General features: G+C 41.5%; 1 protein-coding gene across 3 annotated transcripts; it reads right to left on the bottom strand.

The window, feature by feature from the left end:
- On the bottom strand, positions 1-27,441 carry abch1 (ATP-binding cassette, sub-family H, member 1). 3 transcript variants are annotated; one of them, XM_041947723.1, is made up of 20 exons: positions 27,333-27,441; positions 24,303-24,451; positions 21,872-22,031; positions 20,352-20,506; positions 18,388-18,495; positions 17,066-17,159; positions 14,028-14,102; positions 13,519-13,699; positions 13,003-13,099; positions 12,747-12,915; positions 11,961-12,061; positions 8,260-8,330; positions 8,000-8,049; positions 7,407-7,463; positions 7,173-7,243; positions 6,775-6,863; positions 5,468-5,571; positions 3,275-3,434; positions 1,914-2,018; positions 1-319 (listed from the first exon to the last, which is right to left on the bottom strand). In XM_041947723.1, the coding sequence occupies exons 1-20, from the start codon at positions 27,402-27,404 to the stop codon at positions 213-215; spliced, it is 2,175 nt and encodes a 724-aa protein (XP_041803657.1). In that variant the 5' UTR covers positions 27,405-27,441; the 3' UTR covers positions 1-212. The 3 variants fall into 3 exon arrangements, with proteins under 3 accessions (XP_041803657.1, XP_041803658.1, XP_041803659.1); XM_041947724.1 differs by lacking the exon at positions 27,333-27,441 and adding an exon at positions 26,816-26,963; XM_041947725.1 differs by lacking the exon at positions 27,333-27,441 and adding an exon at positions 26,200-26,317.
- Positions 27,442-27,890: the final 449 nt, after the last annotated feature.

The raw sequence follows: 27,890 nt of genomic DNA, 5'->3' as shown, positions 1-27,890 counted from the left end.
AAATTGTTGTTGTTGTTGTGTGTGTGTGAGCATGTGAGGCAGATAATTTGGAAGAGGGAGACCGACGCATCATCCCCGTCAGTCTGTCACACTCCCTCCTGCTCTCTGCTCAGGTCCATCCACAGACAGGAGGCCCAGGTGAGTCACTGGCTCCTGGGCTTCACCCGGCGGCTCTGTCCCAGCACTGAAGAAGCTCCTCTTGGACGAGGCTGTCACGTCCTCAGCTTTAAGATGACCGTGGCCAGGATGAGGAAGAAGGTGTTCCAGCCCAGGGTGACCGCGAAGCCTCGCCACACCATCATCCGAGACAGACCCCAACCTGTTGGCGAGATTTATGTTTATATTCAATATTTAGACATGTGGAAACACAAGCAGCCACACAAGAGCTTTGGCAAAATAAAATTCAGTCTTTAAGTAACAGTTTGACATTTTTCAACATATATTAGCTTAGCATAAAGACTGGAAACAGGGGGAACAGCTAGCCTGGCTGTGTCCAAAGGTAAAAACAGCCTCCTACCAGCATCATTAACCAACACGTTATATCTTGCTTGTTTAATCCAGACAAAAACTAAATTAATTTGGACTGAGCCAGGCTCTTTCCTCCTGTTCCCACATTTTTTATGCTAAGCTAAGCTAACCTGCTGCTGGCAGTAGAATGACAGATGTGACAGTGGCGTCTGTCTTCTCTTCCAAACTCTCAGCAAGTCAGCAATTGGCAAAATTTAAAAATCTGGAACCATCTGATCGAAGAACGCGTCAACAAGATAACGAATGTGATGAGACATTCAGTGCCAGCTCTCAGTACAGCTACATCTATGGTTTCCAAAGCTTATCATACATATAACGTACAACATGCAAAATAGATGAAAATTGGGTGTCTAACAGTCAAAGTCACATCGCAAAGCAGTGATGAGCAGCTGGGCCGTTTCACAAACTAGTTTTGCAGGTTTAAGTGAATGAAATGTTCTCGTCTCTCTCTGCATCTGCCACTGTGATGATCTTAAGCATGAAAACCTGCTGTCAGGTAATAGCAGCACAAGAGAAACATCATTAGTGACGTTTTTTTTGCATACTAGATCACATTATTGAAGGCTGTAATTGGTATTTGGTATACAGTTTGTATTATATACAGGAGCTTGGAACAAAATAATACCTGATTTTTTGAATTCACGTGTTTTAAATGCCTCTACTTTTTAATTTTAACTTAGTGCAAACCCCATTTAAGCATTTTAACATTTCATTAACAAGTGTAAATTCATAAGCATTAAAAACAATAATTCATATACTGATTTTCAAAGCAGATGAGAAAACAAACAACAGCCACTAAATGGACTTTGTGGTGAGACTGTTTTAATGCGTACAGCGTGTGTGTAATATGTGAATGATCAGATTCTTGTGCATATTAAAACTGAATCATATCTGCAAAAACCAACAAACCAAGCTTATTAAAGCTGCAGCGGCTGCATGCTTGTTATTTAAGTGACGAGAGAGAAAAAAAAGTTCATCCCCTAAATTGAATTCTGACACTGTCGACTTGTGCGTCTCGTCTTCCACTGCACCTCCACGATAAGGTTTTCAAACAGGAAATGGCTCCCCTGACTTCCTGTGCTTGGCGTGTATCGCGTAACACGGAGGGAGCTCGGGGCTGTCGTCAGGTCTCATTGTTCAGAGACGGTGAGGTCGAGAGCAGGAGAAAGATTGGGAGACAGAGCGAAACCGCTATACCTCAAATTCCAGGAAGCTGAGTTACACAGGATCCAGAGCTGATTAAAGATTTAGACGACTGGCTGATACACCGGCTATGCTGTGTGTCACAATCTGAGCCATGTGCATGCATCTGGCCTTAACTACACACCAGAAACTGAAACTTTATGAAACCGATGAGTGTTGTGTAACGTGTGCGAGGACATTACCTCTGTACATGATACAGCGAAGGGCTTCTGAGGCGTAAGTCTGAGGAAGAGCCAGGCTGAGGTAGCGGAGAGGATACGGGATACACTCCACAGGCCAGATGATACCTGAAGTACAGGACAGAGAGGATACTGTGTAAGACATCATTTACACCTGCTGTGTATGGACACTCGATCCTGACAATGAACTCCATAAAGCATTTAAACAATCTCTGGTTTCTCTTGTTTTTATGCTGTTGTGATGGTCCAAAGCAGGAAGGATGTGAAATACGTGCAGCAAAAAATATGACACCATATGAGGTTCAAAAGATCAGTCTTGAAACTTGAAAACAACTGCCTGGAAACAGCAGATGAGAAAACAATCTCACCACAAGTCCAGTTTAGCAGCTCCTCTCGAGATTTGAATCATATCATGTGATCTTCATCAGCAGATGGATTTTGCCCTTTTGCCGTGGACTCGCAGATGTTAACATTTCCTTTCTGTTCAGAGCATTTTAGGGACTTCTGACTTAAAAGATCATGCAACATGAATAAAAGTCCCAGAACAGCTACTAAATGGACATTGTGGTAAGATTTTAGGGAAAGGTTAAACTTTAAACCTGGACAAAGTCTTTTAAGTGTCCCAAAAAAACACAAATTTGATCCCATGATAACTGTGCAAAATCCATCTGCTGATGAAAATAATTTGATATGATCGATGGGGGGACTTCCCCTGCCTGGCATACCCCTGTTTGGAAAAAAAATGCAGCAAAAGCTCCCTCTTGGCTGGCCTTTTAGTAGATAAAACATTATAAAGTGCCCTCGAGGGTGCCCTTCCAGTGGAGGAAATGTGATGCGGTGCCATAGAGGCCGCCCTACATGCTAGAGGGGGGTTTGGAGCTGTTTCACCAGAAATGCATCATGACTTACATACAGTACTGCAGCAAAAATCAGTATCCACTCTGGGAGCAAAGAGCCACGACTGCAAGTGAGGAGATTTATAAGAATATTTTCCTAATAAATATACTGTATATATAAATATATATATACACAAAATAGTTAAAGTGATCTTCAATGCCATGAACTTCTGCTATAATCCATTAAATCATCAGACAAATACCTTCAAAAGACTAAAACAGAAGCATAAACAACTCTTTTTGTCTGCTTCTTGAGCAATCGTGATTATCGTAGCTGTATGTGTCATATATGTCAAGTAAGAACATGTTGTCTGGATGTGTCCATAAAGAAAACTGCATGGTGAAAAGAGTTTCTCTATAGAGCTTCCACCAACTCAAGACGAAAGAAAAGTTTAATTTCCTCACAATGAATCTCAAAAAGACGTTACTCTGTTTCACTTATTTTCTGACTGGCGCAGCGAGGCCTACCACTGATGATGAGGTTGGGGTAGAAGATGCCCAGGGCGGCCTGGTTGGCGCTCTGCTCGTCGTCGATGGCGGCTGAGATGACGAGGCCAAACGAGATGCCGGTGATGCCCTGCAGCACGATCAGCATTATGACCAGCACCAAGGAGCCCTCATTAGGCATCTGCAGACAGAGAGAGAGGTGGAAATCAGGCTGAGGCAAGTTAGTCAAGTTTAGGCTATCATCACCCACAGAGCTGCAGCGGACCTAAAAGTGGAGGAAAACGTTAAACAAGTGAGTGAAATAAGGAGCGCGAAAGGCATTTCCATTCATTTTACAAGCCCACAAGATAAATGAGTATAAAAACATATGCGACCGCATGTGTGAAAGAAGTTTTGCAAAGCCTGATGTTGTTTTACGGCGAGCTGTGTTAAAACTGGTAGATTGCCTCAAGTGATGTCACTTGGGTCAGCGTTAGGTGGTGCTGAAGACTACAGGTGTGAAAATGAGAATCTGGGGGGTGCAGAAATAGAAAGAAGTGAGCTTACGGGGCTGCTCCTCATCTGTGCTTGAGGTTAGAGGCTTAAAGCTACATTAGCAGCTACTAGCATAGCACCCAAGTGTCCAGCCAAACTGTTGGTGGTTGAGTTGCATTGTGGGTAATGTAGGTTTAAACAAGGAAGAAAAATGGATGCAATACAAAAGACAGCATATCTGATTTCCGCTTTCCTAAAAACGTTCTGTCGTGAGTCCAACAATGTCACAGGAATCGGCGGGAACAGATGACACGATAAGATCAAAAGAAATGGAGACATCTTCAGCCACAAATACTACAAGAAATGAAATGTTACTGCTGATCAAGTTCGATTGTGAATCACGCAGACAGAGGGTCAGCAGAGCAGAGCAGAACTGAAACTACTCAGAGTCTGAGCTCAGAGGATTCAAGGTGATAACTCTCTTAACGTGAGCCGAATCTGCAGGCATTTGTAACACTGATGTGTGTGTGTTGGTGCACTTGTCCTCGGTGTGTTAAGACACTAGCCGTCTCCCCTGACAACATGCAAAAATAGACCTGCACCAAGAGGCCACATGACTGCTCGGTTGCCACAGCAATCAAGGGCTGTTGTCGTGGCGATCCCACAGTGATCCCTGGATACGGCCAACGCAGGAAGTGATTTATGCAGCGGTGGTCTCTTTGGACTTCAGCACCTTAATTAACACACACGAATGCTCACACACACACACATATACAGATTGACAGAGACAAGAGCACACAGCCATAAAAGCCTGCATGGACCCAACGCACTGACACACACACACACACGCACACACAAATGGTATGTATCCTCTCTCGTCCGAGTGCCTCCTCCCTGTATTGATTCCATACACGTGTCTATTGAAAATCAATGAATAACAGAATCTCTGTGTTGCCTCTGGTTTGTTGCTCTTACAGTAAATCTGACCCCGCTGACCTTCAGAGCCTGCAGGACTCACACAGCAACATGTACTTCCTCTCTGCGCACTGTCACACACACATTTTACGGAAAATAATCCAATCACACGTGATCATGAAAAATCGAGTCGTGTTTAATGGTTAGAATGAATTATTAGCCACGTAATTATGGCTCCAATGTACTGTAGCTAAAGCCAGATTTTTGACGATGTAGTAAAAATGTAAATGAGCAGGGTAATAGACCTGCTTGGTTCGCGACGCATCAACCTTCAACATGTCAAACTCTCCACAAACCAAATCATATTAGGAATGCGGTGACCTTTTAGGGCTCTTTTAATGAGCCTTCCAGTCTCAGAAAAAATGGCTGAAACGGCAACTTTGGTGGTTATACAGAACAGAAAATATGACCATGTGTGCCTACGTTGAGACTTCAGCCTCGCTTTAATATTAATTGACAGTGTTGTGGTCTCTGTAAGGGCACAACAGGATTGATCCTGTGGTCTGTTTTTGCAGGCAGGTATTGGCATAACAGTTAGTAGCAAACGATTGGAGAAACAAACAGCGAGGTGAACGTGTGAGAACAAGCGCTTAAAAATCATTGAGACGGTCACCTTGTTTATGTAATGAAACAGCTCTTTAGGCCTTTTTTCTATCGGTTGTTTTACGACTATTTTCTTCCTTGCAGGTCTTATTTTTGCTGCTAAAAAAGACCCATTGACAATAAAGTTTCATGTCATCTGACGAGAGTTTGTGTTTGTCAAACCTTGAAGACGAGCAGTATGAAGAGGAGCAGCAGGATGATCTGAACGCTGATGACGAAGAGCTGAGAGAAGAGGTGAGCCAGCATCGTCTCCAGAGAGCTCACACCTGGTGGAGACACAGAGACACACACAGACACACACACACACACACACACACACACAGAAACAATTCATGAAAGTCTGTCCAAAATCTTTAAAGAAATTAAATCATCACTAACGCAGGTTCATTTAATCTCTCTGAATCTAAATGGATGTAACAAAGAATTTAATTAAATGTTCAATAATTAAAGAAGTTCTAAAATTTAGAATTCACACTAAGTAAAAAACAAAACAATTCCCTCAGTGTCTGCTTCCTTGCTGCTTTCTGCTAAACATCATCTTCACGTCCGTCTCTGATCATATTCCTCCCCCTGCTGGTTTCATCTCAAATTACACCTAAAGGATGCATTGATTGGCGTTATTATATTAACTGTCTTATCACAAACACTTTATTTCCCTCAGTGAAATTATTTAAATAAATGAACAGATTCAGAGCAAACATCTTAGACATTATCTCACAAAAAACATCCAAACAGAATAGTGTTAGAAAATATGCATTTTGAGAGGATGTCTGCCATTTATTCTGTAAAGATGTCAGAATCGAAAAGATGCACAGCATGTTTCCTAGAGGAAACATTTCCTTTCGATAAGCTATAATGTGCATTTGAACAGGAATTAGGGACATAAGTATTTATTTATGGCTTGAGTAGACAAACAGCAAGACAGACAACAGTGACAACTAAAATAATCTAATTTTGGATCAGTTTAAGGCTAAAAAGATCGAATATTCCCTTCTGTATCACATGTTTCGTATATACATCATATATTGCTTCCATACTAAATGCTAACTGCACTCAGTATGTACTATACTAATTCTCATAGAAGCTGTTTTTGTAGTTGGAATACAAAGTAAAATCTAAGGGTTTTATTGTTTTGTATTAACAGGAAGTGATGCAACACATGCACTGACACACGTTAATCAAACTGCAACTTTGAAGCGCTGCTGACAGTCATACACAGAGAAAACTATGCGTTTTTTCAAAGATTTAATACTTTTTTGTTTTTAAGATCTAGCTGTTTTGCAGCTGAGTATCTCTTCCATTCTGTTTACACTGCAGCGTTGCAAACTAGTATCAATCAAGTATTTTCAATATGCATTTCTCGAATATATTTAATTTTCTCACTCTTTGCAGTGTGCATGCACTACACCCTCACAACCTGCTTACAAATAGTAAGTACAGCAGTTCAGTGGAGCAGTGTGACCTCTCACCTGCGACCCAGCATCTGTCCAAAAGTCCCTCCTTCCTCTCCAGGACAAAGGAGAGAGCTGTCAGACCCACGGCCAGGTAGAAGGTGATACTGGAGGGCCAGAGAGGAAGAGAGGGAGGAGGAGGAGGAAGAGAAAAAAAGGAGTTGTTAAATGTAGATAAACAAGACTAGCTTCTTAGGAAAGGTTGCTGATTGAATCCACCAGAGTTACTGAGCTGAGACATCTGATTATCACATTTTTCTGCTGTATAACACTATTTATGATAAGCAACACGGCGTTGATACAACCTCACACATTCCCTCTTTAAACAACAAGTTTGCTTCAACTTCTTAATTCCAGTTCCTGCTGTATAGGCTGATAACAGCTGTCCAACCTCAAACAGCTCACATCATACTGACCTGAGCACAGCTCCCGGTGTCACAAACGTGGTGAAGTCCGTGTTTTGGCTGCCATAGATCGGCTCTTCGAACTGCAAGACGACAGCAACAGAGGGTTAAAATTAAACTTTCAGCAGGAACACACTCACAACTAAAGGTGTGCATTGATTCAACTTGTTTGTAAACTTGTGAGATTACACACAAGTTTTATGAATTTCTACGTTGTTATTACACTCATTTATTCAGTTTTCTTACCTTTATTGGCAGGGCGACCAGGTATGACATACTGCCCAACTTATTATCTACAAAAGCCTGCAGACAGAGATCAGCTTTCAGTTTAATAGAGTATAGTACTATAATAGTATAATATTCATCATATTTAATGCACAACAACAAATATTGTAAGAGAAAAGAAAATATATTAAACAAGTACAAGAAAATGTGCAGAACTGATGTGATGTGAAGCTGTAATCACAAACCAACAAATCAGCTACTGAGGTTTTTGTTTCACACGTATGAAGATTTTAATCTTGTGTGATGTATAATAGCAGAAACCAGTTCAGTGCATTGAGCATCAGTATATGATATCAGTGTTGATACTGGAAAGATAATGCTGCTGCAGTGGCCTAAAGCAAGGGCGCTCAGCCAAGCGTGTTTGTCTGCATGCTTTAGTTTCCTGCAGACAGTCGAACTTGTGCTGCACGAGTGTCAGTTTATACAGCAGCATCCTGCATGTTGTCGGACGTCTTTGTGTTTTCTGGTTGTAGTCAATGATTTCTGATTGCATCTCCTTGAAAAATGGCCACGTCGAAATATTTGCACTTCAACCACACAAACAGAATTTATACCTGAAAGGCCTCGTGTAGTTTCTTCTGCAGCATGAGACCAATTTGTCGATCTAGACAAGAGATAAAGTCACAAGTTTATGAAATATAAGACAGATAGAGATATCTGAAAAGAAACCTCACAAAACCCAGCGTAGACTATTACTTCAGCTGTAAATGTCTTTAAATTGTTCACTGCCATGCATTGTACTGACAGTTATTCAGTTCAAGTGTAATAAATCTGACCCATTTCAGCACAGCTATGAGAAGGATTTGCATCTTACTTGTAAGGTCCAGCCAGACGTGGACTGATCCTCCGTCAACCACCTCTTTAGAAACCTGCCGCTGGATCATCCTGTAAGATAATGGACATGGTCAGAATATGAATAACAAATAACAGTCAGCAACGATCAATACAGCTGGAAAGCTAATGTTGCTAACGGGCTCTATTTTGGCCTTCACCAATGGTCCTATGTGGAGTTTTACTCTAAGAATGTGATTATTCTTGACTGAAAATCTAAATCTTTATGTAGGCAAAACAACGAAAAGTTGTGTTTTACACTAAATAAGAAATAACAGTTTATTTGAAAGCACGTAGGGTCACCCACAAACTCTTTTTTATTTCAGATTCATCCATGACAGCGTGACCTCTAAGCTAATCAGCAGCCAGGCTAATAATCTTACAAAGCTATGTGACTACAGGCTGCTATCACTAATAAAAAAATAAAACTTGGAAGGTTAGCTGGGCTCATTATGTCTCTGAAAACAAATAAAGCCTGTGGCCTTGTTGACACACTGTGGTTATTGTAATTTATACCAATTTAGCATTTCGATTTTGTTTACGAGGTGAAGACAGGTCTCGAGTTTCTTCCTGCTCCACTGATGTGGATTTTAATTGTTTCTTGTTTTGCTACCCTGACCCTCGCAACAAACACTGAGCCATCTGTGCAGCAGCCATCACACCCTGTTCCAGTTTGTGTTTCTATGACAAGCAGACAGACGTAACTGAAGGCAAATATTTAGCCAGGAAAGGTTTTTAATTGACTAATTTATGTTTATCCAACAAGAAAATGTAAGCTCTGCAGGGCTGCAGCTAATGATATCATTGTCAGTTCATCTGCTGATCATTTTCTCTATGAATCAATTCATCATTTCGTTTATAAAATTTTACAAAAAAGTCCCTGTAACAAGTCTTCAAACTGCTTGTTTTGTTAAAGAAAGACAAAGATAACTTGAAAATCCTCACATCTGAGAGGCACTTGTTTATGGAGATGTATTATATGCTTCAAACTTTTTCTAAAGATACGATTTTTCCCTTCATAATCATTATTTCTTTACATGCTCTTTGCATAAACGCTTTACCCAGCATGCATTGAGAGAGAATCAGCCTGAATACGACTGAACAAACAGTTAAAATTATTTTCACATGACCAGAAGAAGCAGGTGAAGACACCTTCTTCTCAGACAGCTCTTTCACATGATCAGCACATGATTCAGTCAGAATGAGCGTTTGATTGGTCGATCTTATGCTGTGACCTGCCAGGTGTGTTTGGGACAGGAAGGACCAGACTGTCTACCCAGTCATCACCCACACACACACACGCAAACAATGAAATACACACACAAGTACACAGAACTGTGATTCACACCCAAAGCAACAGCACAAGCCCTCTGCCCTCCAGGGCTGACTCATCCTCACATGATGGCACTTCAGAGGTGTGTGTGTGTGTGTGTGTGTGTGTGTGTGTGTGTGTGTGTGTGTGTGTGTGTGTGTGTGCGTGTGTGTGTGAATGTCAAAGACACAGAGAGAGAAATACTGTTAAAGCAACTGATACTGCAGTAACAAAGACGTCTGGGACAAAAATAAGTTCTAAATCTGCATTTCAGGAACCTCAAAGTAGACTCAAGTTCCTCATTTTTTACTCTCAGCCTCAGTCAGCTTGTCCCATGATAAAAAACTGTTTCATTCCTGTAGGAAAAATAAGGGTAATACTTCTATTTAGCATTTACAAACAGCAAAACACTTAATTAATGGCTTTTTTCATGATATAATATAGTTGGGAGCAGGTATAAGGGACTTTTTAAGTGTTTATGCTTTTGTCAACAGTTAGAGAACCAAGTCATACTTTATGATATATGATAACACACAAACAAATCCTTACGAGTGTTATGAAGCATATCTCAACTGTTCATATGAACAGATAAATCATTTACAGACAGATCAAAACCCAGTGAAGATTATATAGAGAACATTCTTGATCTGTTTATACACCAGTTAACACTTAAAAATGTGTTATGATGTTATGAAGCAGCCGCATTCATGCAGCGCGGCTATGGAATAGCTAGCTGTCATTGCTCGTAAAATGCTATCTGCGTGGATATGTTAGTTGGCCAATTATGTTATGATAAATGTTGATTTTAGACAACAATTAAAGATGTAACGGTGTAAAGCAAGGGAATACTAATGATTTGCCAAGAGCAAGGCAAGGCAGGAGCGACTGACTAGCTAACTGTAAACCAAGCTAAGATTAGCCAGCTAGCTGTAGCTTAGCTACGCAGAAAGGATATGGTGTTGCTAGCTGGTTAAGTAATTTGTAAACAGCAAGCTAGTTGATATCATAGAGCCACATTATAGATAGTAACATTATTCTAAATATGATTGTAATTTATTTCCCAGCATTGGGTTCATTTCAGTGTTCAGTGTATGAGGGAAAAAGAGCCTAGAAACATGCTCTGTGAGGCTGTCGACACTTGGCACAATGGGGTTATAAACAAAATGCCATACTCTCAATGACTACGTTATTGAAAAGAACAGAATTTCATTGCACTTGGAAACTTGTGTAATGACAATAAATGATTCCTGATTCCTGATTCCTGAACTAGGTGCTATTTAGTAGTTGTGCATCTTAGTTTAGCCTTTAGGCATGCTAACAATTAGCCCTACGTAGAAAGCACAGCTGAGGCTAAAGGAAATGTTGCTAGTTTTGCAGATATTTGGTAAAAAATGAAGGTATTGGATAAATTAAAAGCTTGGTCTGATGATGGCGCTAAGTCAAGCTCACCAAAATTATTGTAAGTCTTCCTTACAGTAACAAGAAAGTCAAATTTCATGACAATCCAATAGTCGTTGAGATATTTCAGTTTGGACCAAATTGGTGGACGGACAAACCCAACGTTGCCCTCTGCAGAGCTGCAATGCTACTGTGTAATGCTTTTTCATAATAATGCTTCCACACATTTTGAGAACTGTTGTGTAAGTTCATATCAGTTGTTTTTACAAACGCTAAAATTTTTTACACCTGTGACATGTGAAATAGTTAAGATATGTGTGCAGTGAGGTTACAGGTGAGTGTCTGTGTGTGCTCATCATGTTTCTCTGAGTGATGGGTTTGCCTTTGCTCTGCAGCTGGAATGTTGTGTGTGTGTCACACTGAGATTTTGATGGAGTCCGTCTGCTTTTCTGAGGGTTGTGAGTGACTACTAAAAGTCCCGTTGATGCACACAAATGCAGCCCTCTGTAATCAGCATAGGCATTGCAGGTGCATAAATCATAAGCATCTATCTGTGCTGTGACATATAAAAAGATGCGATCAAAAGTAAATCAAATGAGAACGGAAAAGGAGGAAGAGGAAGGGGAGACAACAGAGGGGAGGAAACAGGGACTGCAAATTATCTCAGACATGTTGAGACATGTCAAGTCACAGGTCAGACTAAAGGTTAAGCACTTAATTTTTGAAATATCCTCAAACAAGCTCAGGCAGCACAGGAAACTGTTTCCAGGGATGCTGAAAAGTGATGGGACACGGCTGGGAAACACTTGTTGTTGCCACGGTTTGTGACTGATGAAGTTATCGAAGCCAGCTGTCTGTCTGTGGTAAGTCTCAAGAATTACAGCAGACAGGTGCTACAGCAGGCAGCAACACCATGATGTCTCTTCTTTTCTTCATCTTCTGTGGGCACAGAAAATGACGGCTGTTTCTCTCACCTCTTTGTCAGGTAGCTGCTGAAGTTCTTGCCAAAGCCTATAACGCCCCAGTACTCTGCATTATAGATCCCATCGAAAGCATCCTTATGGGACAAGGGCACCTATGGATACGCAAAGAACAGATACAACTTTGATATTATACTCTATAATTCAATTTGTTGACCTTACTTTACTCCAGTGACATTTGTATCCAGTGAAACTCGTTCGAAGCTTTTAATGTTAATGAGCAGCTTCATCTGAACTGTTGGCAACAAAAAGAACATTTTCATTTATAATATTTATCATTTTCTCAGACATCTGAACTCCACTTTACAGTATCTTTGCTGTACAGTATATTAAAGGTTGCTGTTCGGGGTCACACAGAGAAACAACATTTCACTGATTTCCTAGAAAACAGAAGTTGTGACGTTTGTTCTGCTGTGAGCAGAACTGAAACTTATTTGCTTAAAGTCAAAGTGAAGACGGTTACTTCCTTTCTAGACTGAACCAGTCTACATACATCACTCTGAGCTCTGTGACAACCTTATAGAATTCAGTGAGCCACATAACAAACACCCTGATCGATATATAAAGTCACAACCTGCCATGAAAGAATGAAAGAATTGTCAGAGTTGATCAAACACAGAGAACAAAACAGAATCTAGTGAGAGTTTTCCAGTAAAATGTCACTGCTAGAAAACAAAGACAGAAACCATCTGGTTCCTCTTTTGGACATAAACATGAGAACAGAGTGTGATCATGTCTGATGTGTATAAATATCAAAGTCTCCCAAGGCCAAATAAATACCTGTTGCACGCTGGAGTTGTCCAGGAAGGAGAGCAGCGATTGGCTGTAAGCAGAGGGGGAGGTCTCGTTGTTCACCACAGCTACTTGGATCCCCTTCGGGTCTCCTCCAATACACAAACAGATCAGAGAGACCTGGATGACGGGCAGCAAGAACTGGAAACACAACGAGCTGCGAACACAGAGGAGTCAGAAAGGCTCATCATAACTTCTGCTGCTAATTAACAGATTCTGATACTGAATATTAACGACAACGTACCCCGGCATCCTCTTCATCCGCACCATTGTTTTGATCATGAGGGCGGCGATGTTTCTCCACTTCGGCAGCATATGGCGGGCTCGCACCTTCCAGTCCGCTGAACGCACAGCAAACAAACAGTAACTTCAGCGGTGGAAAGTAATTAAGTATATTTACTCAAGTAGCACGCTCGAGTGCAAAGGTGATTTAAATTTTTTACAAATCAAACAATTAATTGACTAAAATAAAATAATCGTCAAATTCATTCTTGATGGAAATAATTATTAGTTCCAGTTCTATACAGAATAGTTCAAACTAAGCTCCACCTAAATCAACCATAACAGTAAAATCCTGCTTTATATGAATGAATCAGTAATATTAATCTATTGATATCATAAATTACAGTATATTAACATTCACAGGGGACAATGCTCTGCTTGGAGTACTTTTACTTTACCTTAATTTTAACTTTTTTTTAAACTTTTTTCTGATTATACTCACATATTTTTACTGAAGTAATATTTTTTCAGTCAGTACCTGAATATTTGGGAACTTCCTCTGCAGCTCCTGGTCGGACCCCGAGGATTGGCCGACTCTCCTCCCGCCCGCTCTCGAACGATTGGCTGTTCTCCAAAGGCCCACCCTGGGGACTGGACCCCTGATTGGAGGTGATGTGGTCCGAGGTCTCACACAGCTGCAGGAAGGCGTGCTCCAGGGTCTGCAGCAGAGGATAACGTGGGTGAACCGGGACCCGACTACCAATAATCAGTATGTGTACGCAGCAAGCAAGCGTGCTCAAGATTTTAGCCACAAGGCTTCGTTTTGTTTTTGTTGTTGTATTTTATAATATAATATATGAGTGTCTTGTTGTTAGTCTTTCATTCATGTATCTTTATCTGTTAAGTATCTTTCATATAATACTGAATGTAAAGCACCTTGAATTGCCATTGTTTATCATGGAGTGTGCTACATGTACAAAGCTGCCTTCCTGGACTACCAGCACCTCTGGGTGTGCACACATCTCATCAGTGTTTTTAAGTACTCACTGCTGCATTGTGCTGCTTCATGACAGCGTCTGGAGGACCTTCAGCCAGCAAACAGCCGTTCCTCATGAGGCCGACCTGCAGAGACGACAGGAGAATATTTGTTAGAGAAAAGTCTTATTTATGGGTGATATCTTGTCTTTTTGAAACACCAATGTGGGCAGAACGTTGAAACTTTTGTTCCTTTTTTTGACTGTCACCATCTTTTATGAATAGGACATATAAGTCAAAACTTCAATTCCAATCCATACCTACAACCTCAGAACACTTCAGAGTTTGGAATACTCCCATAAGAGAAAGATATAAACATCCAAAACAACCAAAAAAATACAACAAAAACACAGAAATGACATGTTCGATTGCTACATGAAGAGTACGAACATTAAAAGACACATTCATTCGGATAAAAACATGAAAAAAGGGACTCAAACCTTTGTAGAAATCACACCCAAAGTTTAGCTTCTCTCAGGTTAATTTCTCTAATAGTGAAAACTGTCATAAATTAATAACTGAAATTATACTGGAGGAGTGTTTTCCTTACAAGATAACAAAATACATCTCTCTGACATCTTTAATTTTCTGTTGCTGTTGTTGTCTGTATTCACCTTTGCTGCTCATCTTATTTGTACTATTCTTATCTGCTACAAATGCGAGCAAAGCCAACCTATTGAACCACGCTGAGAGGGACTGATGAAACAACAACAAGAGAGCATGTTGACGTGACCTTGAAAAACTTGTTCTTTGGCAGCAGAGTGATGCATTGTTGCGCCGTGTGCGACTTAACCTGACATACTTCTGTCAAGGTTTAAAAGCCACACAGACAGTGAATAAAGCAAAAACACCTCATTGTGACCTTCTGCCACCCACTGCAGTTGACCCCTGAATGGAGACACCACTGAGCTGGCTGAGTGGTCAGGCTGGTTTCAGCTGCTCTGTGTTCACATGTAGCTGCATCAGTCAGAGGCAAAAAATGACCTTGGACCTCATTTTTGTGCAGCTTTAAAGCTTGAGACAGCTCAACGTGTTCACACTGGAGTTCGAGCAGCGTGGGGGTGTTTAGAGAGAGATACAGATGCTGATTTCTTTTTCACCAGACCCTGAAAAGAAAGTGTTTAGTCCTTTTTCTGGACTCGTGGTAGGCTAGAAAATCTCCTTAAACCGCATTTAAACCATCATGGGACGATAAATTCTCAGACGGACCCGGACTGATGAATTTCTTTCAGCTAGCAGCTCTGAAAAGCAGAGTGACACATCTCATCTGGTAAATGGTGCATAAATGTGTAAAGTTAAAAGGGTTAATTTAGAAGACTGGCGTTTTTTAATGTTCTCATTAGGTGTGGACGCACTGAAATTCTCAAATTATTACAAGGCCAGAATTAAATTCATGAGCCGTATTCTTTTACATAACCATTCATAACCATTCATAGTTAAACCACACGTGGATGCACATGCACACAAAGAAGCTGCAGTAAGGAAGTCAGAGATACTTGTTCGTTCATCTCCACAACAACAAATATTTCAGCTTTTCTGACTGGAACAAGCAGACATGCTGTCTTCCACTGAGCGGCATGTGGTGGAGGATTATTGTGCAACAAAAGAGAAGTGAAATTTTAGCTTTTAGCTTTCAGCCTTTGCATGTTTGCGTTCATTTTTATAGGCAAAGAACATAAAAGGTCATACAATCATAAAGGAAAAGTTTGACTTTTGGGAAAATTTGTTTTCTTTCCAAAATGAGAAGTTGATGAGATCAGTTGGCTTCAAAGTGCAATATAATTACTTCTTCTATTTTACTAATAGATTAAGTAATTACGTGACTCTTGTTAACCTACGCAACCTAACTTTTGTCAAGCCTCCACACTGACATGCCACATATTCTGAACTTAAACATGTTTACATGGTTTAACAAGCAGCAAAGGAGGATTTGGGGGTGTTACAGACCCTTAACAGCTAGCTAACACGTAAACAACTTTGGAGACACATTTCTCTGAGAGCGGTATCATTCTGTGTAACTCGGGGGAGAAAGCTAGCATGATGTGGCTCGTGGTAGCCTAATCTACAGAGCAAACTTACACCAGCAAAGCACTCATTTTTATGGATTTTACATGCAAAGAAGATTACCAGCGAAACAATGGCCGAACTCATGGAATGACTGGATTTTTGCTGAGGCGAGCATTAGCTTGAACAGCAGCGGAGGTGACATGAGTGTGAAAATGTAGTGCTGCGGGCTTACTGCATGTATAGAGTCTGTGTGCTTTGTAACGTGTGAGGCCCTGCTGGTCTTGTGTGTGATCGTTTGCCATAAAAATACAGTCAGTGGCATTTTGACATGACTGAACTCTGTGACTGCATGTGCACAAGTGAAACCAGAAATATCTATAACAGCTCCCCTGTGATTCCAACCAAGTCCAATGTCCAGATCAGTCATTTAATCTATCGCACCATGATCGGATGATAAAAACCATGGAGTCATAGCCAATAAGCTTCTATCAGGCAACTGCTTTTCTAGCAATTCAGTTTTGTGCTTTTATGTGTACAATATGGGTCACAGGTATATTTTGACATTTTCAAAAAGGGCTAATTTATTTCCTAAAACAGCTGGTCATCTCTCTCAAACAGGAGTACATTTTGCATTTGTTGGGGACTATTTTCACCGGAGGATTAATACACATTTCGTGATCTAGTGTTTGCAGCAGCATACACTGTCCTGCATGTGGGATTAAACAGCAGTGTCCACGTTCATCAGAATGGGAGCTTCTGTACAAACTCAATAGGAAGATTTTCTTTCCATTTACACCAATTCAATGGAAGCTTTTGTCCCTCCTGTCAAAGCTAATGAAGGATAAACTTCATCTAACATGTTGACTCAGAGCACATATCAATGGACTCACTGTTTTTCTGTGAGGGGGCCAAACATGAGGACCAGTGTGGACACTTTGTTCTATTGATTCTGCAGCAGTATTCCTGAATCTCATTTGCAAGCATGCATTTATGCTTAATTTGTCCTTGTGTGTTTATGCACATGCACGTATGAATTATCTCACCACATTGGCTTGCCTGGCCTCCTCTATGTAGTGTGTGGTGATAATCACAGAGACTTTCCCCGTCTTCACAATCTCCACCAGATGTTGCCAGATCCTGTAAAGGAGGCCAGAGAAACCGAACAAATTACATAACACTTGACCCGCTTGTTAGTAGATCTTTCCTGAAATCTTAGTCTGTAAAAGCTCACAGCTTCGCCAGCAGCAGTTTGACTGCCAACCGTCTGATCTGATGAGGCTTTGTGGTGCTATTACACAATGAGGCTGGAACAACACAGTGAGAGAGGGCAGCATGCTTTCAGAAAGGTCTCTAGACTTGCTTTTCTAGAACATATGCACGGTCTGTTCATCCAAATTCTTTCCCAGCTGTCAAGTTGTTATATTGAAGCCGCTGTGTCTCCAAGTTGGAAACATTGTTAGGTGGATACAGAAGCTGTTAGCTCATGTGAAAATGTACTTTGGTATCGTTATTAATCTTTTGCAACAAATACAGTTTAAAAGAAATGAGTAGTGAATATAAACAGGGCCTTTATTGATTGAAAAACTTTTATTACATGTATGCGGATGGTCATGCTGCCATGACGAAGGGTTCAAAGGTCACTGGACACTGAGGGTTATGTGCAACTCTGATACGAAAACGTTTGGCTCCAGTATTTTCAGTACTGACAAACAGCGCTAAGGCTGACAGGTGAGTATCTGCTATTCCAAACGGAGCAGTATGAATTATCTTCAGGGCTTTCACTAAAAACAGCTGCAAGACTCACCAAACAAGATAACAACCTTTTCAGAGCAGCTGAGTTACCAGTAATGTAATCTCGATTCCCATAGACAGTACAGCCAGGCAATAAATTAACATAATACTGTGATATAAAAGAGTTATTCTATGGTTACTGATCAATCACGTTACAGTTTAAATGTTGTCTTTCTCTGGTGTTTAAGGATGAATTACAGTTCAACAGTTTCTCATTTCTCTACTCATGAGTTTTTACCAGACTCTGTATCACTCACTACTACTTTAGAATAAATGTCAAATAACTGAGATGACACTGCTTCAAATCCTGCTGGATCCTTCGTCGCGTGTCATCCTCGTCTGCCCAAAAGTTTTCTGTCACTTTCTACTGTGAACCTTTAGGCTGTGAGTCAAAATGTTAGTCACGTTGTTACAGTAATCACTCGGGATATTGAGATTTTGGCGTTTTGTTTTGCCAGGATTGTGAAGGTCTTCTGGTGAGTTAACTGCTGGCTGGTTTTATCCTGTAAATGTAAACAGCCACCGTGGGAAGACCAGCTGTGTGTGCATGTGTGTGTGCGTGTGTGTTACATACTTGGCCCTGAGCACAGGGTCCACGCCGACTGTCGGTTCATCCAGGATGAGCAGCTCTGGGTTCTGCAGCAGAGCAGCTCCCAGAGACACCCTGCGCCTCTGGCCGCCGCTGTAACACACACAGGAAACAGGTGAGGAAACAAAAAGAGCCAAAGGACCAACAAAGGTGAATCTTCTCCCACATTCCTAACTGTTTCGCAACTGATAATCCACCTCGCATTGGTGCATGCCGCTCAGTCCTGAGGGAGGTGGAGAGGAAATGTGCCTGACAATACAAGCAAAACACCAAGACATTACTGAGGGGAGTTGGGGTAAAAAGTTGACCTTATTTTGCTGATCTGGTTTGATTAGCTGATTAGCTTTGACGTACTAAAGACAAAAGAAAGCACACTATAAAGCAGGAATGGACGATGAGCATGCATGCCACAAGGTGTTTTTATTCATACCTGGAATAGCTTTCATATTATGTATTGTGATCAGTTTCAACAAGCTGTGTGACACGTAAAACTGCAGCAGAGCGAGTGAAGAGAAGCCATTAACACAGCACACACCATGCAAAGTCTGAAATAAAACACCAGCCATTTTTATCGTGAATCCTCTTTAAAAAATTGCCAGCAGGAGTTTTAGTTGCAGCTCAGTAACATGACAGGCTGTTACACCACAGATGACATAAATATTACATGAAGTGCTAATGAAAGCTGGTTCGAGGGGCCTCTTTGGGAACAGAAGGGTCTTTGTAGCGAATCAGGGACGTGAATCATCTGAAACAAGAGATGCTTATTATACTTCCTGCAATAACTGGAGAACATAAAAGGGGCATAAACTACTTTTATTGATCTCTATCGGTGCCTGAGAGATTGCAACGACTCAGTTTTCTCTCACATCTTGCAGCCTGGACTCAATGAATGAAGTCACATTTTCAAAAATATAATAATGATACGATTAGCAGAAATGTTTGATGAAATGCCAAATGCTCTATTTTGAATTTGTATTGCTGCCTTTTATGGCTTGGGAACCAGGCTTTTCGGTCTGACAGCATTGTCCTCTGTGTAAAGGAAAATGTGAGTAGCTAGTAGAGTAGAAAGTCTTCGATGCACACGCTAAGATCTTGTGTGCTTAAGATAAAAAAAAGAGGAACTTCTTTTCAGCACTACAGGTCATGATGTTACTTCAGATGAAACTGAAGGACTCAGTGGACCTAAAGCTTGCAAACTTGTGTTGCCAGATTGGTCGGATTGAGACCAGCATGGCACTGAGCTCAGTACGCTCAGTAAATTTATGACTGGTGAGCAACAAAACCAAATGTTGATTAGTTTAATAGCCTGGGAATCTTCTTGCCTTCTCAAATTATTAATCATTACAAGGTAGCGACTCCAGCAATGTTACTGAGGTGAAACAGTCACTGGGTGTGTTATTTTAAGAAAATCCTGCTGCACATACCTCACAACAGACTTGTAGTGAAAACAAGCATCATAGTATTGCTGCATACGTATATTAATGCCAGACAGACAAAATGTAAAATTTAAAAAATTGTCCAATTTCTATAACGAGTGGTGGGTTTGAAACTCTGATCGCACTGACACAAACATAAGAGCGAGTGTATGGTGAGAATATTTAGCAAAGCTAATGTAACAACAAATGGGATTTTCTCTCTTTATTCGACCTTTGCTTGTCTCCTTATCAAACTCATACTGTTTTTTACAACCTGTGGAGGAAAGAGGGATTATGTTTGTCTGTGTGTCCACATTATTGCAGGTAATTCGGGTGTCAAAGTCCACAGGCATCTGTAAACAGCTATAAAAACCCATTTACTTCATAAACTGGCTGTATCTTGTATTGTTGACAGCTACAGTCAGTCCTCCACACAGTATTATGTTCCAAAAAAACATGAACCCCTCTGGAGAAGTCCTGTTCCAAATCACTGCGTATCAAACTCATTCTGTCACCGACTGCCTGCGGTTGTACCTGAGATTTCGGACCAGACTGTGCTTCTGAGGTAGATCCAGGAAGTCGATGAGGAAGTCCATGCGCGCCTGGGTTTGCTTCGACGTCAGGCCGTGGATTCGGCCGAAGAAGGTCAGGGTGTTACTGATAGTGAATTCGTTGTACAAAGCCAGGTCCTGCGAGACACAAAGGTTGGGTGTGGATGTTTAATCACAGACTGCAGCTTCCGACATTTTCCACATGGACCACACCTCGAGAAACACCAGACACGTCTTGTGAACGGTTGGGTGTAGTTTGAAAATGTCATATAACTGAGTCGACAACACACCGGAGTCTCAGTACAAAAGACTTATTAGAATACCCTACGAAATTCAGCATGTGTTTCTTTTTCACCTTAGAAAAGAAGCCAAACTTTAATGTTTTCTACACGCAAGTGGCTGCACAGGAACTTTACTAAAATAAAATACCATTTCATTCGGTACAAAAGTATGTGAATCGATACCCAGCCCTAGTCTTACAACATCTCTCCCATTGTTCCTTTTTTGATAAATGTATTAACTGCAATAGTAGATGTCTAATGGTGTATCACTGTCTGTTTTACTTTGCTGTTCATCCTGCAGGTCTGGATCTGCTCTGCTGCCCTCTGAGCACTTCTGCAGCCTTCTTGACTTGACTTTGCATTTTCTTAGAGAGCTTCCATCACTGAGCGGATTACTGCCCACATTTCTTTTCATTAAGGTCTTAAATGACGATCAATGAAGACACTTCTCTGGGACAACAAACGCTATATTATTATGTATAGCTATCCTCTCCGTTTGAGGCAAAAGTTAAGAGTTTCTCTGCATTGTGGCATCAGACGACACACTGAAGTTCACCACAGCGCTACATCAGATGAAGCCTCACATTTCCTCCTGTCTGGGTCGCAGATCATTTCCGACAGGGACCAATGTGAGGCTGAGGGTTACACACAGGAGGACACGTGTGTGTTATCGGCCTCATCAGGTATCCAGGCTGACAGTAATGAGACACACTCAGGTACAGGTCACTGACTACAACAGGGGCTAAATGAATAAGCGCTGGAGCGCGGCACTGAGCTCTCTGTTTCCAGCTGTAATGAGCAGCTCTTTGATGTGAATGCAGGGTAGGAGTCTTCTTTAGAAAAAACAAGTGCTTAAAAACCTTCACTCTGCAAATTAAAGTCAACATGTGGAGCGAAGTGTCAGAGGAGGCTAATTGGACTCAAAAGTAAAAGAGAGCTGCAAAGAATTTGACTGGGAATCTGTTTTTCAGGTTAAATCTGGTTTAAAAAGACTAAATTTAAGACTATTTATAAAACTCTAATTAAACCTGACTTAAATTTAAGAAACCAGGAACATGTCTGCATTTATGTCTGAATGTCTGTCATTTCAAAATATTTTGAGGACCTCTGTACACATGAGTACAGTACAAAGCAATGTGCTCCTTTATACAAGCAGCTTCATACATGTAACACACACAGATTTACCTTTTATTGTGTGAAACACTGATGTTAGGATGCTTACCTGTGGCATGTATCCGACCATCTTCCCCGGCACGCCATGGCCAGGGAACGCAGGCGGCTTCCCCAACACAGTGATGTGACCCCGCGAGATTTTCAGAGTTCCCACAATGCACTTCAGAAGCGTGGTCTTCCCACATCCACTGGGCCCCAAAAGGCCATAACTGCAACACAGAACCGTGACCACTTTAGATGAAGCTACCCACACAAACACACACAGCTGTGACTCGCGTGTTTGAGAAACTCCTGTACACAGACAGTCAGGTATGGAAGGAGCTTAGAAAATAAACAGATGCTGTTTATATAAGAACTGAAAGATAACCAGGCGCTCATACATCAAACCCAGCGATGACTGACGGCAGCCTAACAGCGACTTTACATACCACGCTTTTCAGAGTGATCGTTAGATTGTGTAAGCTACTGTCAAACAACACAAAACAGCAGATGTTTGCAAGATACCATCAGGCTCTACATTCGTCTCACTGCAAACTAAAAATGATTTTAAAATCTGTTATAAGGCAAGTTACCACTGCTTCACTGCATACATGTTTCACTGGAGGCAGAAAGAAAACAAACTCGTCATCCATCATCAGTCTGATGTTCAGCGTTTAAAAGCATCACAGGAGTTATTTTATGATGATTATCAATATATTTATATATATTTAATAGGTCACGATACTTAAACATGCTCTATGCTACCTGCTCAGCATTTAACAGCTAAAATGGCAGATATTTCCCTCCAGAGTTGGTGGAGACCAAAAACAGAGCTAAAACAGACTGACTGTTTGATATGCATTCGTCAGATGGCCTGAAACAAAATTCTAAGTGGATGCTAATCTTACCGGACGTGTAAACAAACAACAAACAACTTCACAAAGCGATAACATGTCAGTGTTAGAGGCACCCTGTTAGCTTGCCTGGTAGCTTGTCTTTCTCTCTCATTCTCTCCATTATTTCTTGTCTCTCTTCGGCTGTCCCACCAAATAAAGGCAAAAAAAAGTTTCTGTTTCTGCTGATTTTAAGTGACCGAAAAATTTTCTCTTATAGGTTTCACGATGGAGCAGTGAGGCGACGATCTTAGCTTAGCATAAAGACCTTCAAAGAGCTAGCCTGTCTCTGTCCAAAGTTTAAAAATTGACCTCTAATAAGAACCTCTAAAGCTCAATTATTAACACATCATATCATGTTAGTTGAATCTGCATGCTTTCACAAACAGATGCCTGACAGTGTTAATTAGTGAACTTTAGAGTGGTGGATTGATTTTTTCACCGTTGGCCAGGCCATAGTGTGTCTATACTATGCTAAGCTAAGCTAACCCTTGACAACAAGCAAAGCTTTCCATCAGTCTGCAGAGCTACTGGAATTTTTGAATTTCTGTAATTTCTCTTTTGTTGAAATTTCTCCACTTATGTACAAGAAAAATACTCAAACACACTGTCACTACAGTTGCACACAATTATTTGTGTGTAACTATAATGACATTTTTCTTATTCTGTAAACCTCATTCTTCTTCAGTTAAAGGACCACAATACATTTGCGTTGAGTTTGTATTAAGCAAAAACAGATCACATGCATGATGCCTCTGAGTAACACAGTCAATATGTCTGTATGCATTCCAGGTGTAACTCTATATCAGCTCAGTCATTCAGCACATTTCCGACCTGTTAGAGAGGTGAGAAAGCCTTTTGTCTTTGCCTAGTTTCTGCGCACATGCACACAGTTCAGGAAAAACAAACTATTAAAGAGCCAAAATTATTTCATGACGCAGTTTTTGTTCTTCCTCGTGTTGTTTCTCACTTCAGGAACGCAGGTATGTTTAGACAAATGATCCTGTGACATGTCAACCTTATGAAGCAACAGAGACGGACGACAACCGCGTGACAAACAAATGGCGTTGATCATGGATTTCAGTTCTTCTACGAAATCAGAGCTGGACTAGAAAGTAAAAAAGAAGTGGTCGAGGTTTCCTGCTTTAAGGAGACGAATGAAGTACATTTACTGACAGCCCATCAGGTGTAATCAGGTGTTTCTTTGTATCTCATCATTTGCATGTTGAGACAACTGGGAAGAGAAAGACAAGTCCACTCATTGTGCCTGTTTAGTGCTGCGAGGGGAGAAGTGGCGGTGTGAGGCTTTAAAATACAACTATATTTTGTTAAAAGGTGGGTGTAGTTAGCTTTTTAGCCTTTTCAATACTTCTCTTTTCATGGTTCGTTTTTCTTGTCTCCCTCTCCCTTCGTTCTCTGTCACTGCTTTTTAGAAAAGCCTGTCATGATAAATATTGTTTTAATTGACCAGCTCGGTGTGTTAAATACCAGGAAAAAACAGACCAAGCACAGGAACAGATCAAGAGAAACTCTCCTTTGAAGCTGGGTTGAGTTAAACAGATAAATGTCTGAAATCACAGCCACGATGACAGATTTGCGTCCGCTCACATTTGTCCCTGTGGAACAGTCAGGTTGAGGTTGCTGAGGACCTTCAGTTTGCCGTAAGACCGCGACACGTCTCGGCAGCGGATTGCAACATCCTCCTGTCCTGCAGGCAGAGAAGCCTCCAAGTCAGCCTTCATATTCCCCTCCTTCAGCTGGAAGAGAGAAGACACACGATACACACATACATAATGATTATTATCGAGATTTCACCAGATAAACTGAGTGACTGCGACACAAGGACAAGAAGACCTCATGAGGCTGATGAGAGAAATCCCTCTTTATCATATCACAGCCCATTAATACAATAATAACTCATGAGATGACGCACGTGTCCTCCATTATCTGTACATCATAATCACATATGCACATGCATGACGAAGGCCTGTGATAACACTTTATACAACAGTCGGTGCTCTTGTCAGTGAGCTGCATTAAGGACGAAAAGAACGTTTTCTGCTACTGAACAAGAAATACTGTTTGAACGAATGAGTGTTTTAATCATACACTCTTATTCCAAGAGGCAAGGTCATATATGAGGAAGCTGAAGCTGAGTAATGTCAGCTTGATCCGAACATGGCACAGATTTCATTAAAAAGGCTTCCTGAAGAGTGAAAGATAAATCTGAGGGATCACTTTTTAAGATGTGGCGTAAAGTGGCTAAAAAAACACATCTGTCCTTTGCAATCATGATATACTAAATATCCACCTGACCCAATGTGATCTATTAAATGTGCATGTTTAAAGCAAAGGCAACTGAGGGACAGCAGTGAGATAAAACTGTGGTTCTGTGGTGCCAAACAGAAAGCTCCACCTAAAATTCACTTTGCTGCATGTTTGTTTTCGTCTGGTTTCATTGTAATACCGTCATGGGTGAAATATCAGCAGTAAGAGGGGCCAAAGTTTTCTTGCCTGCGACACGTTCTACACCTGCTTATATCACAGTCACATTTATCTCTGCCAGAGGCAGAATCAGCTTTACTGGCTGAGCATTTTTACACATACAAGGAATCTGGAGGGAATTTCCACCCCCGCATCCTGGGTGTAATCCCACACAGGAACAACCCACCATACATACTAAATTAACCGTTAAAATGCAAACAAATCCTCACTTAAAAAAAACCTGTCGGACAAGAATGCACATTTTTTATCATCCCCAAACCACCAGACAAATGATGTCTAGATCTCAGCTCAGATGGTTCCTCCTGTTTGGTCACCACATCCGGCTGATTGTGAAATGCACTTTTTTCAATACAAAATCTTAAATCCGAAATCTAAAATCCTCAAATTTGAATGTTGAAAATGAAAATGGAAAGCATGCTGACACTGCTGAGACATTAAAGAGTGGTGCAACGTGAAAACTAGTTTGCTCTTCAACTCATAAGTTTGAGATGAACCTCACTTCTGGCACAACAACATAGAGAAAACGACTCTCTCCTACTCTGATATTCCTGGTGGTTTCTTTGAGTCTCATCAAGCTTCAGCAGGCAAAGTATTTGGGTCGTAAAACAATCCTTTGCTCGGTAATCTCTAATAACGGCCTTCTTTCACGGGTTTCCCCCGGTCTCCAACTAACTCCCTCCTTTAATCCAGCATCTCTCATTTTCCAGTGAGGCGATTAGGGAGATTGCATTGCGTAATCTGACGCATTTGGTTGGCCTCACCTTTGGCATTGTAGCCTACATCTGCAAAACGCACACAAAGACAGATCTCACCCTCTCTCTATCTGAATTAGCTTGCGGTTAATAAAGGCTGTGATCATTTTAGCTGATTTTAAACCACATCCATCACTGGCCTCTTGAGATAACGCCTGCGACAAGATAAACTCACCTCCAGGAAAAACACGCCGACAGCGAATGTCAACTTGATGGGGGATAAAGCTACAATCTCAGCAAACACTCACCCCGAGAGAAGACGGAGACAAACGGGAGAAGTGGAAAGGATGAAGCGCAGCTCATGAGTGAGTCCACAGGCTGAGGACAACAGCTAAAGAGCCTGACACATCTCAGCTGACTACATGCGAAGTGGAAGAACAGGCTCAGTTCACCCGCCGGCAGGTGGAGGACGGATGCCTTCCTCTTACGAATACCCACCTAATACACACACACATGCACACACACACACACCCTTCTCCACAGCATGGAACAGGTGGCTTCACTCTGTAGAAAATCTCTATCTTATTTCTATCTGTAGGTGGGTATTTTGAACATATTTGATGGTTGCATCTTCACAAGTTGAGCTTTATTTCTATAATTTAAACAAAGCCATCTGAAGACATCACTTTAGACTCTGGTAACTTATGATTTTACATTTTATATGCTTGATTATTTCACCCAAACACAGACTTAGAAAAGCAGTAACACACAGAGACAGGCCTAGAATTAGAGAGAACAGCGCACTGGGCTTCTGCAGCCTCTTCTGGTGGACAATCTGCTCCGATAAAGACCTCAATCAGCCCGACAAAGCCTCTCTTTTCATTCATACTCGGCTCTGTTCCGTTGTTCAGGAAAAATTCCTACCTTGCCTGCCAAGTTGTTGCCAACTTGCGTCACCGCCAAGTGGAAGAAAACGGGCTTGACAGGCGCGCTCAAATCTCTCCGGATTCAGCACAAACGAGGCGAGCGAGACGCAAACTGTTAAAGAATGGCCACTGTCGGTCTATTTATAAGCGGTGCCTCGGTAGCCTACATCCACCAAGCGACCAGCTGCTGCACTTTCACTTCTCCCTGTGACACAGGATGTGAGCGCTGCAGCAGCGGTGGCGCGGCGCGCGGCGCGGCGCTCCCTCTCTCCCCTCCTTCTCTCTCGGCTGCTTAAAACGATGAAGGTCATCCTCCCTCTAAACCTAACTGTCAAGCTGCATTTTGCGCCGAAACCATTACACAGATATAGTTGCGGTTGCTGCGCCCTGCAGAAGTCTTCTTCATCCTACTGCAGCGGCGTGTCAGCGACCGGAAAGGCCCACCGTCAATGGACGGTCTAAATTCCGAACGCTTCCGCAAAGAGAGCATCCTAAATGAGCCAAGAACATCTTACCCACTCCTCCATCTCGGTGCAGTCTGCAGGACCGGCCGTCGCATCATCCCGACCGGCAGCCTCCGCGGCCATGGCAGCAGAGAGAGGGGCGGACCGGACAGCCGGCTGGGTCTCTGCAGGGAGAGGCAGCGGGGAGGGGGGAGAGAGGGATGGATGCGCTGTGGCACATTTTACACTGGACTCGGACCGAGTGTTCGCTCTGTGTTAAATACTGACAGCCAAGGACAACGACTGACTTAGAAAACACTGCTTTTGAAGGATTTTCTGCTCTGTTCACCTGATGGATCCACTGCAAAAAATGAGATTCAATTTGACGTGAACTGACGAGTTTAAGCAGCTTAATTTTCTGTAATTAAAATAACTAATATTCCTAATTGGTGACAGCAGTTCAGTTTGTGTCAATTTTTCATGTTTTGTGCCTTTGGACTTTTTTGGATTACACGTCGAGGAAGAGAAACTGATCTCGAAACAATGGGAACTATCTTATTTCACTATGATGCACATGCTTTATAAAATCAAAACAACACTAACATTTGTGCAGTGCAATCAGCCCACCTA

Source organism: Chelmon rostratus, chromosome 11 (assembly GCF_017976325.1).
Source record: "Chelmon rostratus isolate fCheRos1 chromosome 11, fCheRos1.pri, whole genome shotgun sequence".
Lineage (NCBI taxonomy): Eukaryota > Metazoa > Chordata > Actinopteri > Chaetodontiformes > Chaetodontidae > Chelmon > Chelmon rostratus.
This window is presented reverse-complemented; position numbering and strand designations above follow the sequence as displayed.